Source organism: Lampetra fluviatilis, chromosome 42 (genome assembly GCF_964198595.1).
Source record: "Lampetra fluviatilis chromosome 42, kcLamFluv1.1, whole genome shotgun sequence".
Taxonomy (NCBI): Eukaryota; Metazoa; Chordata; class Hyperoartia; order Petromyzontiformes; family Petromyzontidae; genus Lampetra; species Lampetra fluviatilis.
Genome location: NC_136316.1, coordinates 9649949 through 9664873, shown reverse-complemented (window position 1 = coordinate 9664873; position 14925 = coordinate 9649949). Strand labels below are relative to the sequence as shown.

General features: G+C 52.5%; 1 protein-coding gene across 1 annotated transcript in view; it reads left to right on the top strand.

The window, feature by feature from the left end:
- Positions 1-3385, top strand: part of LOC144946732 (uncharacterized) — a 37390-nt gene extending 34005 nt beyond the window's left edge. The window contains exon 6 of the mRNA XM_078875863.1: positions 2894-3385. Coding sequence (XP_078731989.1) covers positions 2894-3385 — 492 coding nt within the window. The remainder of the gene's footprint in view (positions 1-2893) is intronic.
- Positions 3386-14925: the final 11540 nt, after the last annotated feature.

The window sequence follows — 14925 nt, the reverse complement described above, 5'->3', positions numbered from 1 at the left end:
AGGTGGAGAATTATAATTAAATATCGCATGGTGGTGGGAAGATGGCCGTGGCCTGCTGAGGCCCTCATAAAGCAGTGGATTGACCGTGGCTGAGGACGACAAGGTGCACCACGGTGGCTAGGAGATGTTAACTACCTCGCCTGGTACACAGGTGGTCGTGGGTTCGATCCCAATCCTGACACCTGCTGTATATTTGCAGTTTGAATGTTCTCCCTGTGGATTTTTTTCCCGGGTCCTCCGGTTTTTCCCTCCACATTTAGAATCTACGTGCGTTTGGAGTATTTGGCTGCTATAAATGTCCACATGTCCAGCCATTTCGTTGAGCTATCATTTGTGGCCACGTCTCTTCTGAAAAACAGCTACATAGCTCGGTGGGCCTTACCTGGTAAAATAAAAAATAGTTTTAATGCCATACATTTTGTCATTTTTTTTTCCTATTTCTTCCCACCAATTGTTTGTTACTCGTGCCGTATCCCATAATTCCAATGTGCAACTAGATGCCTATTGTCCACTCTTCCTGTTATTCAAACCCTCAAATGGTTCCATGGAAAACAACAGCATCCAACCAGACACAAATGCCAGCGGTTACATTCGGGAACATTGGTGCCGGTAACTTGCGCTCTCACTGGTAACGTCCAAAACCCAGAAGCAGTTCTGTGAAGTCATATTCTGGGAGCTGTCTGTTGGCATGACATGATTCCTCCGCTCACTCGAGGACACTCCCCGGCTCACTCCGTGACACCGGCTTGCACCCCTCCTCCCTCCTCCCTCCGCCCTCCTCCCTCCGCCCTCCTCCCTCCGCTGCGTCCTCTCGGCGCTGCTCATCTGCACCCCCGGTCTGCTCGGCCCATCGCCGTCTCGTTCTCCCTGGAGATCTCTGATGAGGTGTTGGGTTACTGTACATTGCTGGGTATAGCATCGTACAGTTTGCATTCCCAGCAATAGCCAAGGCCAGAGCTTCTAATCCAATGCCGAACGAGAGCCCCGAGTGAGCTGTCAGGCAGGCCTCGGATGACGAAATGTCTCGGTGGTAAAGAAAAGAAAACGATTCGCTGCCCGATTTCACGAACACGAAGGAGGAGGCGCCATCACAGCGACGCTCCGCTGCTCCCGACGCAATCGTCTGGCTTGACCACCTCCACGTAACATTATTACAGTTGTTGCTCGACATCAACTTGAGCCGTACGAAGAAGACCGAACAAGAGTTGCAGCGTGCCCACCGCCGGTCTCGATGACAAATCGCCGAGCGGCGGTTTGTGCGCCACCGCTCCCACCTGGACGAGGCAAACCGAAGAAGCACGCACCGCCTCCTGCCGTGGCGTGGCAGCGGACTCCGCGGTCTGCCCTCTGCCCTGCTGCTGTTTGTGCACCGCGGTTGTCCTGGACCGGCATTGAACAAGCGGCTCTCTGGAACGTGACTTTACGTTGGGCGATCATTTGAGACATCTGAGGCCTGACTGATATTCGTTTAAATCGGCAGTAAAATGTTTCCACTTGAGCGGTCCTTAATAAGTAACAGAGGTACACGGAAATGGAAATTAGTGTTTTCTACGCTGACAAAACCTGTGGTCTAACCAAACGTGACCGTTTTCCAACTGTGACCACCGTTCCGCCCTGTGGCAAGCCGGGGCAGGGCTGCTCCTCGACACCCACGGGAAGAAGGTTTAGCAGTTCGTGTCCAATCCACCGACCCTCACTGCTGCCGCCTCCACAGCTCTGGGGTGCGGGCCACGTCCAGCGTAGCCGCCACCGCAGGGTGTGCCTTTTGACGTGAGGTGTAGCGGCGGCGTTTCACGGGGCTACACACCCCGCTGACGAGACTCAAAATAAGTCGCAGCCGGGTTGCCGTGAGTAACCCGGTGTCACGCCCTCGTTGCCGTTCCGCTGCCTAAATAAATTCTGTCAGAAATAAAAAATGTTGAACTTGAGCCACAACACGCCCAGACAAGCGGCTGCGTGCGTGCGTGCGCTCGCTTGCCGGTCGCAGTGTTGATGGCGGCGGGGCTTGGGAAGAGTGCAGGGAATCGGAAACCTCCCCTCCTGCAGGTTTCCAATCGCTTGGGGCTTGAGAGCCCATTCCGGGAGGGCGGCAATTTCTCTGTCAAAGGCGGCCGCTGCTTACCTTCTCGGCAAGGGCGCCACGGTGGTGAGATGTTAACTACCTCCCTTGGTATATAGGAGCTCGTGGGTTCGATCCCAATCCCTTGACGCCTGCTGTATATTTGGAGTCTGCGTGCTCTCCCCATGGTCACGTGGATTTTTCTCCGCGTCAACATCACGCATTTAAATTATTTGGCTGCTATATATTTCCACGTAATAAGCCACTTCGTTGAGCTTTCATTTGTGGCCAGGTCACAACCGAAAAAAAGCTCCGTAGCTCCATGTGCCTTCCCTGGTAAAATAAAAAATAGTTATTAATAGTTAGTTTTTTGTCATCGGAATTCCGACCATGTGACGCTTGTTGTAACCCTTGAGCTCGCTGTGACCTGCAGATCGCCATAAATGCGTCTTTTCCATGTGTCAGAGAAACTCTCGCTGGAAATACGTAAAACTGACCAGACCCGGCACGCTCGTCGCAAACCCCGCCAGGCACGAGGACCGCGTTGCAGCGTTCTGTGCCACCAGGCGTCCTCGCTCAGGGCAGAGGTCGAGCTGCTGCACCATGGCAGTGCGGTGCTTCGAAACAAACTGGGAAGGTTGAAAGAAGCTGACGTGGACAGATTTTAATTTACAGCTTTTAGATATCACACAAACAGGGTACATGAAGTTATTCAAGTAAAACAATCACCTGTCCTTCATGTGAGACGTAGCTATGGATCGCCAGTTGAATACCGGAATTAAACGTGCACCGAACCATTCTGATCGTTTTGAACGGTAACCTCCTCTGTTGCAGGGTGCCGACATCAAGAAGCAGCAGCAGCAGCAGGAGGAGGCGCCGGAGCCGGCCAGCGCAAAGTCGGAGCTGGCGCGCTTCCTGTCGAAGCGCGGCCGCTGCGAGCTCGTGTCGGGCATGGCGAACGCGCTGGCGGCGCTGGCGGCGTGCGTGCGGCGCGGCCGCTGGGCGCCGCAGGAGCTGGTGACGCACAGCAAGGCGGCCGTCATCGCGGGCCACCGCCTCGCCTACGCCAGCGACGCCGTGGCCAGGGGCGGCGTCGAGCGCCCGCTCGCCCCCTTCGCGTCGTTCGGCGCCCCGCTGTGCGACGCGCTGCGCGACCTCGTGGAGGCGACGCGCGACGCCGCCACGGCCGGCGCGGGCGGCGTCGCCGGCGCGGCGCCATCGCCGCCGCCCCGGCTCGCGGTGGCGCGGCTCGAGCGCAGCCTCGTGCGGCTCTCCGAGCAGGTGCTGCTGTTCGAGAGCATGATGAGCGCTCTGGTGACGGCGTGAGGACGTGCGGCTCGCGCCCCGGGGGGGGTTAACGGGACGTTTGGTGTTTCTTGAATGTCGGGGAGACAAGTGGTGGGAGGGGAGAAAAACCCATCTCAGCTCGGTTGATAAAGTTGGTAAAACTTTGTGTGGACGGTCAACAGTTGTGGGAGAGACTGGACCCCCACCATGGGAATGGTGAATTTCCACCACCTGCTCGGGACAACGAAGAGAGTTGAGTGCTCCCCCCCCCCGCGCCCCGATTGCTCGTCCGAGTAGTTTTGCATGGAATGTCGCTCGCGTGGTAGAGCAGTAGCGCGCCTAGTGGTGGGATTGTGCATTCACATCACAGCTCGAGTCGACGAAGCACCAGCACCAACACCCCTCTATTATCACCACAAGCACCACCATCACTCTCAGTAAGCGTCATTCATCATCCCTCCGGTGTCATTGAGGTGAGCACCACCTACTAGAAAGTTAACAGTGGCTGTCTCGGAATGCAATGCTATGCCAGCCGGCCCACACGTGGAATATACCGGCACTGAAATCGGGTTCTATTTATTCGTCGGTGTAGCGGGTTGTGAATTTGACTTCTGGCTATGGGTGTGCAACTCGGCCTAATTCTCTGGCGCCGGGTCACATCGTCGGAGATTAGCGGCTCGTTAGGGTCAGTTCAAGCGGACACTTTGAAAACCTGAGTCTCAAGACTCCTTGAGGAGGAGGGTGCTGCTTGGGGGTGTTTCTCCGCTTGTGGCGTGGACCCCCTGCCATGGCTCCCGGCGCACAGTTGAGAGCCAATCGGTTATGGAGTCTAACGTGTGCAACATTTGGTAAAACGTCGCGATGAGATTTATTCACTTCTGTAGGGCGCATAAGAGTGCACCATGGTTTCTCAAAACGCGACGGAGTAAATCACGCGACCGTCAATTGATTCTATAATTACAAGGTAATTCTCACGCTCGCACTGAATCGTGCGTGCGAGAATATGCAATTTATGCAAATCGCACGAAAATCATATGCAAGCGTCCACTCAAGACCAGCGGAGCGAGCGTGACAAGGTCGGGCCATTGACGGAGCTCCCGGTGGAGACGTCCCACCACTCGCTCGCTCGCTCAGCGCTAGCGTCAGCACTTCTTGCCGCAGCCGCCCATGGCGGTGCAGCAAACGCGCCACAGAAATCATCAGCCCGAACAAAACACGTCGCTGTTGTTAGTCTCTATACCTAGGCTGTGCGTCGCAGGCCATCTGTGGCAGGCTTGAAGCTTGTAGTCAATAGCAAGGGACGATTGGAAAGTGGCCCCCACGTGCGGTGTTTCTCCCTCGGTGGCCATGGCGAGGCCGGTGCGCGGTGGGAACCGCACCGCGGCGGTCTCTCCACAGAGAGTGGGGAATTCAAAAGCAAGTCCTGCGATTCGGCAGTCTCCTTATTTAAAGAAATTAAAGTAAGCCGCCGCATTGCTGCTGATCTTGTTCTTGTGTTTGTTTGGGACTCGTCTCTAATTGGATCCGGGCGAGCGACAGGTCGCCGCGTGGCAGAAACACCGAGCGAGCCGCTTGCAGCGGGACAGAGCAGGCGGCCCAGCGGGGGTGGTGCCAGGCCAAGGTCCTGAGGTCTCCCTCCCCGGGCCACCGCACGGCGTGACGAGTTGCCACGCCGCCCCTGCCACCTGCAGGGGACTCCGAATTTGGATCAACTCGTCGCTTTGCGTCGACGTTGATAGCAGTGCCCCCATCGGCGTCGCAATACGACGGAACTCTCCGCAACTCGCGTAGCAGGGCAGTTGCGCCAGCCCGAGTCAAATAGACATCCCTCAGAAGGTGATGGCTGCCCCATTTTAGGTGGCACAGATTTTTATATTCCCTGCTGCAGGAAATGGCGACGTCATAACACACCGACATTTTTAGGCCTCGGAGCAGGAATAAGTTAAAAGAAGTGACAATCTCGGGCGGCTGAAGCCCGGCTCCGAGTCCGAGATTCTCGGTGCTGCCGGCTCGCTTCTCTCCGGAAGCGGATTGGCCACCGTGAGCCTCGGGGCCTCTTGGCTCTGGCATTTGACGCCCAAATATTGAGAACCAAGCCTGCACCTCTGAATCCTGGGTTCAAACCCCGCTTCACCCCCCGTGCCTTTCAGCGGGTCTCCTGCGTAGGTTTTGTCCAGGCTGCAATGATGCCCGCAATGGAATTTAATTGATTGTTTTAAGTTATAGATTTTTTTAATTTTTTAAGTTATGTTTTTTCTAGAACGGTGTCAATGTTCAATATTTGCTTTTCAGGTCCGATACAGTCATGTGTTTTTCACGTAATATTGTAAGCGGCATTATTAATATTTTTTTATTGAAACGTAATGTGTGTTCCCTGTCAAGGATGGAACGTTATTGTAATCGTGCAGGCATATGTACTGTGTATGTATATATGTAATAGAGTATTTTTCTACTTATTAAGGGTGGCATTGTTAGTTTCGTCTCCACTGTGCTTGGGATGAGATGTGCTATGATTGGGGTAAAATCTCATCATTCTCCGCTGATTGGATCCCACCAGGTGTGGAACCTTTCCGTAGAAGAACTACGCTCTTAATCATTAACAATGAAAAAAGTGTCGTAAAAGAAAAAATGCCGTCATATACAGTCCACCGTAAATAGCAAATCGTGTCATGTAAATAATTGTGCTGGATTCAAAGTGGTCATTCCCCAGGCCTGTGAAAACCACACCGGACGGCCCAGTTTAGCATCCAGGCAAATGAGCTTATCGAGATTGTTTCCATGGTGGCCTTAGCAGGACACGTGACCTGTTAGCGGGCCACGTGGCTCACTCTCAGCTGGCCACAGTAGGCTACACTCACCAAAGCCACCCTCGTGACTGACCTTGATGTCTACATGTCTGGATCTTAATGTCTGGATCTTGATGTCTGGATGATGTCACGGGGTCAACGTAGAAAATCCGAGTGCCACTTTGGTGCCTCCCGATGTGGACAATCGCCCTCCCTCCTTCTCCCTTGAGGTTCCCAAAAGAGGTATTTTATTGATATTCACTGGAACGTACGTTGAGTTTTAATATTAGTACAGGGCCCTATTTAACAAGCATGAACTCTCAGCTCCGCGTCCCCCCCCTTCCCCCACACCTCCTCGTCCCCTGGGAAGTTTATAGATCCACCTCCAGCACCTTCTCTAGAGCGAGGACCCCCGTGGGCCCCAGGGGACGGCGGTCGCAATCGGAGCACGCTGAAGGGTCGACGAGCTCGTCAGCCTCGCGTCCTTCACCTCCCAGCCTGCGTGTGCTGCATCGCAACGAGTATTTGCAAGTTGCGCCGTGTAACAAAGACGACCCCTACATAGCCTGCACGGGCCGTGTGGGCCGAGTGGAGTTCGCGAGCACCTTATGCACGCGGAGCAAAGACGCACGCACGTGCGGTGGGGGCGAATTGCAAACCTGGGCACATGTCTCTGATGGTGTGCGTGGCTGGGGGGGGAGACGGTGGCAGTCTTCGCTGCCACCCGAGTGGGGGTTGCCAAGGGGTGCGTATCGGCCGCTTCTACCACGAGCATCTCGCCAACATCGGCGCATCTCAACCCCGTGCAGAGCGCGCGATGGTGCCGGTGGCACACGCACGCGCGCCCCAGGGGACGAGTATCGTGGACCAGACCAACATGCAGACGCTTAGTGCGCACGCACGCGCACATGAGGATGCTTGTAAAATGATGTTTTACAATTATAGAAAAATAAAATAAAAAATAAAATAAAATCCCTTTTTTTGAACTCCACAACACACACCAAACCAAAAAACAAATACCCTCGATGATAACCTTCTATTGAGGCGAATACTGTTAGCGAGCACCTATGAAGGCCGCCACGGCGCATGAGTGGGTGGTGTGGCCAGTGCCATGGCTGGCCACGTCTTTACACATCACATTGTCAAGTATTCCTTTTAAGGCTGAGTTGTCCTAGAGGAGGCTCGGCCAGGAATCCATTCAGATATCGCCACTCTTAGCAGTGGCATGCGAATCGACCTCGGGTCGCCGAGTCCACGGTGAAGTGTGCTCACCACTGCACAACCGCTCCCCACACACTCACACACAGGACCCTGTCCCACCCTGATTTCATTGCAGATATTAACCAGAAGCCCCGAGGTGGCTTTTTTTATTCATAGCGGCCAGCAGGGTTGGGAGTTGATCGTTGTTTTGATGATGTACGGTTTATGTCAATGCCAAACTGGTTCAAGGTATAATTTTTATTATCGCGTGGGGAAAACATCTACATAGCTAACCTGTTTTTTTGTGAAAATGTATTACATTTTAAGTACAAAAAATGTCTACGGAAAGGGAATTACCTCCATTGCCTTTAGTCTTACTGCGATATACGTTAATTAAAAAAGGAAATTTGACGTACTTTGTTTCGCGTGGGAAAAAATCGACAACTAACAACAACCTTTGTCGTTTTTTGCGAATATCGGACAAATTTCCAAAGTTATTTTTCAACGAAAAGGGAAATCTCTCCCGTTGCCTTGAGGCTTAGTACGCTATGTATGAAATACAAACTGAGACATTTCACACGAAAAAAATCACGTGGAAAAAAAAATGTACATGCTTAACCCGTACGTTGTTTTTTGTTCGCGAAAATTGGCCAAATGTCAGTGCTACTATGCCTCCATTCAAGGCAACCTTGAGGTCGCTCAAGGCCAGCAAACTGCATGGACTTCAAAACCGCACGTCGGGTGAATCATCTCCCGGTACGGCAGTTGAGACATTGGCACATTCCGTGAATTTCCTCTGCACCGCCGCCTCCATCAACCTCAGCAGTACGAATGTGAGGCTAAATGTGGGGGTATTCGTACTTATTCCAAGACGCCTGCCTTGCTCCTCCTGGTTTAGACCCCTTCCGCCAGCAGTTGCGTGAGCGGGCTGACGCTTCTTCACCTCTGTGTACAACAACACGCACATCGTCCACACACTTGTGTACGACGATGTTCTGTGAAAACAAACAACAAACATCCCCCTCGTATCGCCTTGAACAGACTGTTGGGGCCAGTTTGGAAAGTTCTGTTAGCGAGTTGCACCTCATGACAATGACAGACCGTGGTCTCGCGAGCCGCATCCGGCTCTCGAAGGGGACAAACTGCCACAGTAAGTCGCAAAGAATAATGAATGAAAGTTGTCTGATATAATATTAAATATGCCTATGCAGGCCGGTATGGCACGAGGGGTGGGTGGCCAATACCACGCCCGACCACCTTTGTCTCCCTAGTGGCGAAGTTTTACACCGCACCAGGTACTCATTTGAGGCTAAGTCGACCTAGCGGAGGCCCACGACCGGTCAAGATAATCTTCACTGCTGTTGACCGTGAGCGCAGCGCGCTAACCACTACACTACCGCTCCCCTACAATACACGCAGTCATTGACACAGATATACACATACTCACACGGACATAAACCAGACGTGCATAGTATGCACGCTATGCAGCATCATACCAGACACGGCTGCACACACACACACATATACCACATTATATAAACACATAAAAAATGTGCGTATACGCATACGGAGGCACCCCCATGCACACTGCTGTAGGTACAGGCACGGTGCGTGTGTGTATATGCACAATGTATACTGTTCAGTCTCTTCTCACCCATGTCGCTATTCCCACGTGGTGCCAAGGCAGCGGGCCCGCTGCTGCCCGCCTGTTGCTGCCTGCACGGCCACCGCCGGCTGCTTCCTGCAGATTGAAGCGCCCGGGGGCAATGTCGATGCCAGGAGGTCTCCGGTACCTCGGGAAGCTTGGCCCTTCCTGCTGCCACTGACGCACCCCATTCATCAACGCAGCCAGCAGCCACCCGACTCGTCTACCCACGAAGACATCCAACCACCCAGCCGCCCCGATACCCCGCTGCATGGCGCCCAGGCGCCCTGCTCAGCCTGACTGCCACTTCGCCATCAATGCCACCCCAGCCACCCTGCTCTTTATCCACCCACACACACCGTCACCCATTCAGCCATCCTCCTGCCCCTCACCCTGATACTCAGTCACTCACCCAACCAATCACCCAGCCACCCCATCCATGTGGATGTATGACAGAGTTATTGTGTAGAGAGGGAACCCAGAAGGATTGAAAATGATTAGTGTGCAATTGCCATGATTCCCTGCAGCCTAAACGCCTCCTGTCTGACTCGCGTGCTGCGCGTGCATTATTTATCGCCGGTTTTGCCAAGGAAAAGCCACGTTAATGGACCCCCCCCCCTCTCTCTATTCATCAGCATTCCACGCAGGTGAAGCGTTGGTCTCCAGACAGCTCCATAAATAATGCATTTCGCTGCGCTGCTCCATTGCCAGGGCTACTGGAGCACAGTGGCGCTGCTGCTGCCTGATGTTGCCTGCCTGACTGCAGGCAGCAGTTAGGCAGGGAGCAGGCAGGCAGCAGTGGCTACCAGGCCGATAAACAGCATCAGCGGGAGTAGCGATGGAGTCCGCGAGTAGCGACCCAGGCCGAGACAAAGGCGCTTGGAGCTCAGCGCTTTGTTCTATTGCCTCGTAATTGCACCTCGAATTTCGCTAACCCGGGGAACCGCTCCAACGCGACCACTGAACCAGCGCTGACCAGGTCATCCCTCTTCAGCGATTAACCTGTCAATGAGTCTCAAGAATCACGGCGCCAGCTCGTACAGCGCTCCCCAACGGTATCGCCAGTCACCCTTCTTAATGCAGAGCGAGCTCGTACAGCGCTCTCCAATGGCAGGTATCTTCAGGCAATAGGTATATCTTGTACGGCACTCTTCAGTGGCACGTATCTTCATGACACGAGCACAGGCGTGGACACAGTGCTTGAGTGCGCCGCTGTGTATCCGGTCCGCCGTGACCCTCTTGGTCGGCTCAATAGGCAACAACAACAACAACGACGACGAGAAACAATAATGACGTTCCGAGAGACTCCGCGTTGTGTTCTGTCCTCCGGAGAAGTGGGGCGACTCGACAACAGCTGAGCACCAGGGGGGGGGGGGGGTGAAGGGGCGACGCTTCGTTTCAGGGTCTTCTTCGGAGGGCAGTGGCGTATCTGCGACAGCGAGCGGAGGGCGACCACCCCCCCCAACACGTCACAAACACCGCAGCTCGATGAGTCAGCACCGAGTCAACACCAAGTCAGCGTGCCTCGCTGTCCAATCGCTGATTACCATTTGCATTCACTTATTATAAAGTCACGCGCCTCGAGTGACTTTATAATAATTATAATTATAGGTGCGATTAATTACGGGTGAGCTCACGCCGGCTACACCGGCGACGTTGGGGTCCCACTCGCCGTGTCCCCCCCACCTCCACCCTGGCCACCCCCCCCATCCCTGCTCCCCCCATGGCCGTCCCCCCCCCACCACCCCTCCCCCTGGGTGAGCTCAGCAGGGGTGTCTCCCTTCGGGGTCACCATTGGCGTTCCGAATGTCAGCGGCACAAGTATTTGTAAGCACGGCGGCGGCGGCAGCACGACTGTTTTTGCCAGTACCACCTGGAACCTGACTCGTCCCTGCCGTGTCATCGCTTCGCTGGTCAAACGGGAGGATTCCCCTTGGCGTCTCTCGCCACTCGTTAGCCATATACATTGTTACTGGCAGCAGGCCCAACACATCTGTGCCAGTGATGCACATTTAGTGTGGATGACACTCGGGCTGGCGCGGTGGTTATCGTTACGTGGTGGGGGGGCGGGTAGGCGTCCTCATTCAGCAGTGGTGTGACGACGTGCAGGTCAGTTGGAGCCACATCCTAGACAGAGCCGGGTGGTGGTGGTGGCGGTGCACGTGGCCTGTAATCCAGCACGCATGGAGGCAGCAGTGAGGGTTGGTGGATAATGCACAAAAGTGAAACTCCCTTCTCCTGTGGGTGGCGAGGTGCCATACCATGGCTCGCCAGGAGAATGCAATTCAGCAAACTGTGACCCCACCTGTTCCATCTGAATGGAAAAGTGTTGCCCTCTTGCACACGTGGGGTTCCTTCCACATGGAAACACTCATTGACATCTCACACCTTGATGGAGCAGCGGTGGCCAACTGGCGTCTTCCCAGCCGCATGCGGCTCTACCGAAGGGGCACAACGTAGAACACACTATCACAGTAGGAGCAAAAAATAATGAATGTTTCCCGTGCTGTGCCGAAAACTGTCAACAAATATACACTTGGCTCTTTGCAGAACACATGGTCCTTTTTGGCTCTTGGTCTGTTCCAGGTTGGCCACCCCTGAAATAGAAGACTGCAGAACTTGGGAAATTGTCAGTCCTGTTCTCTGTGGCTCCTCACACTTCTGAGCTGTTTCATTTTCGAGCGAGTGAATGCTGTGCGCATTGCAATTGTACGAGTGCATTCACCGTCCTGTAAGAATGCGGAATCACATAAGCTCCAAAAGACCACAGAAAGACGTTTGTCACTACACACGCACACCGAATCACAAACAGCACAGGCTGCTATGCAATTTATTTATTACCATTAACAGATCTATTCACAGTCCTGTATTTAACCAGGTGACAGCCTGTTTGAGATTCCTTTATTGCAAGAAAGACCTGGGAGGTCCAAGAAGTGTACAATAGATATTTTTATTATTATTTGTAGACAATGTCCTATTTTGGAACTGATCTGTGTAGTCTGAGTAAGTATCTTGCAAATGACATCCGAGCGCCTTTCATTGCCAGCGATGACGGTGCAGAATAACAAAGTGACTCGGGGGGGGACACAGAATTAACATCCTCGAGCCAAACCCTGCAGCCGACTGGGCTGCGTGGGTAAGGAGCGTGTTGCGTAAATAATTGGGAACTCTTTGTTGTAAAACATCGGTCCACACCTGGAATTGATAATTAATAAACAAAGTGGGCGCGCAAACACTGCCGCCCCTATTTTACCTTACAGCAAACACCACTCGGTTGGATAAAAAAACTAAACAGTTACACCACAGTTTACGAGACTGGAGACGCACACACACACAACAACAAACATGCTGCATGTCGCATTTGCATCCTGCTTGCTGCGCATTATTACCCAAAGGACTAACGAGGAAAACTGATGTCAATAGATTCGTGAACATTCGGAGGCATGCCTTCTGTGTATTTGCTGCCAGATGAGTGTTTGCCTGCTGCAAACTAGCAAATGCATTGATTTACAGAACACACTGCCAAGCAAACCAGAATGCGGACTGCTAACAGTCCGGCTAAACCAGTTGGAGCAGTTACCTTGTTGTTAAAAGTAAATCGATAAACATTCCTGTTAAGAGTTGTTTACGTTGTCCGTTTAAGAATGCGAAGAATTTGGTCGCAAGCCCAAAGCACATCCAATGATGCGTCTTGGTAACCTGTAGTTTTCCCACCTGATGACGATTGCTTGTGTTGCAATCGAAACGTCGTGATAATTTAATTGTTGTATTTGTATTTTATTATTTCCCTTCTACGTGATTTTACCGAAAGAACCAAGAATATGAAAATGGTGGCTTAGATTTCAAGCGGCAGTTCGAAGAACAGAAACCATTTCTGGAGGCAAATGCAGACGATGAGCATCCTAATGCCCTCAACGTGACGAGGTGCGTTGAGTCGACGGCGCCGACGCAGGGAGGACTGGCAGCACGGGAACGTGACCTGGGCACGAAGCGAGCGCGGGGACGACAACCTCACGAGTCCGACTTGCACTCGGCTCTACGGCCGACGGCAACACCCCGCGTTAATGAACAATGTGAGCACGACAACGACGACAACAACAACGCGCGCAGCCCTAATATATTACTCTGGCAGTGTCGCAGCACCGCTGTGGCGAGCGTGGCGTGCTTACGGTCGCCATGAATTACTGCACAGCCTCATCGCCACCGTTGATACTCTACCACTACGATACTACGACTCGCGGCCACTACGACAGCGGGGTTTTCTCTCACGAGGACAGCACCGTTCGCTACCCGACAGTGTAGCGCATGCTTTATGCACAACGAATTGCCACATCAATTGCGAGCCGACTATCACGGCACCCGCATAAACTATGGAGTCAGTGCATGGTTTTAAAGGGCCACAGGAATGTATATTAAAATGCGCTTCCGTTTTAATTAATAAAAACAACACGCGACCAATACGATTTTTCATTCAAGCAATAAAGTGCACGCCACAATGTTAATAACGTGAGTCACGAGAGGCCGCGCACGCACCATGCGCTCCTCAGCCAGTGCCGCCAGCGCGCACCCAACGCCACAAAAGCACAGAACATCGCACAGGGCACCATTCACTCGACTACCAATCCCTGAAGTGTCGCGAACACCAATCACCACCAGTGCCGCGACGGGCTCAGACAGGAAAACATTACAGTCGTTTTAAAGCAACTTGTAAATACAGTAGCTAGTTACCGGGTGATCGAAATAAAACATTTAGAAACGCCACGCAAATAAACAGTTAACTGCAATTCTGGGGGAGGAAAATATAAATTGGTAAAACGTATCTGGGATCAACCGATTAAAAAATTGGCTTAACGGGCTGATGTTAATGCCCACGTCAGAGCACTGGGCGAGCATCGGCCTTTTAAGATACATGGCTAATTTTAAGATCCTGGCTTCCAATCCAAACAAATGGTTCTAGATTATCACTGGCTAATGGGATGTGTGATGGAACACACAAGTGACCTGGTCGGGTGGCTCGCAAAGTCAGAGCAACGAGCCAGCACTGCTGAGGTCCTCGGTTCAAATCCAGGTTTTAGCTGCTCGTGATTAAACTGGGTTCAAGTGTCGCGAGTTGATGGTCTCAGCCTGGTCACCAACATCACAAAAAAATAAAACCTATCACGTAAAATTTGGGTGTCGACTGAATTTGGCAAAATTTTAAGAGAATAAATATATATTGGTTTTATCGCCACGTGACAAAAATCCCTCTTTTGAAGGACGCGTGGGAAAGGGCACTCACACTGGTGTGAATAAAAGTCACTTTGAAGTTATCTCAGTAGTTCTGTGGGATATGCTTCAGCACACTATTATCTAACATGAGGAGCTGCGCTGAATGGCCAGTGTCCCATGACTCCAAACATCACGATGTAAAGCAATTTGCCAGGTAGCAACTTTAACGTGGATCTATTGTTTATTTATGTTGTTACTTATTTGAAGTAATCGATTACAGAATTTTTCGTTAATCTATGACCAATATTTAACAGAGGGTCCTTGCCCATAAACATCTTAAAGTTCACCTGCATCGGTTTCAAGAATAACTTTTTCAGGAGCATCCTGCAAAGTTCTTACCGTGGTTAGTGACGATTTTCTACGAATATATTCCGACTGAGTATTTTTGCGGTGTAATTTTTTCAAATTCGGCAAAAATTGGAGCACGATGCTGGAACACAGCGGCCTGTGCTCGTGAATGATGCCATGGGACCTTGAACGTCCACTGTGAAGCGGATGGCGGCGGACACTGTGCGTGTGGTCACTCCCAGGGCCGGCCGCCGGAGTCACAAACCGTGAACCCCTGCGAACAAGCGGCGAACCGCTGCGCCGTGCCACCGTCCCAGATGAGAGACACCGGACGTCCAAAAGGAGTCCAGACTTTTGTTGGCATTGAATCAACGCTGCCGAAACGACGCACT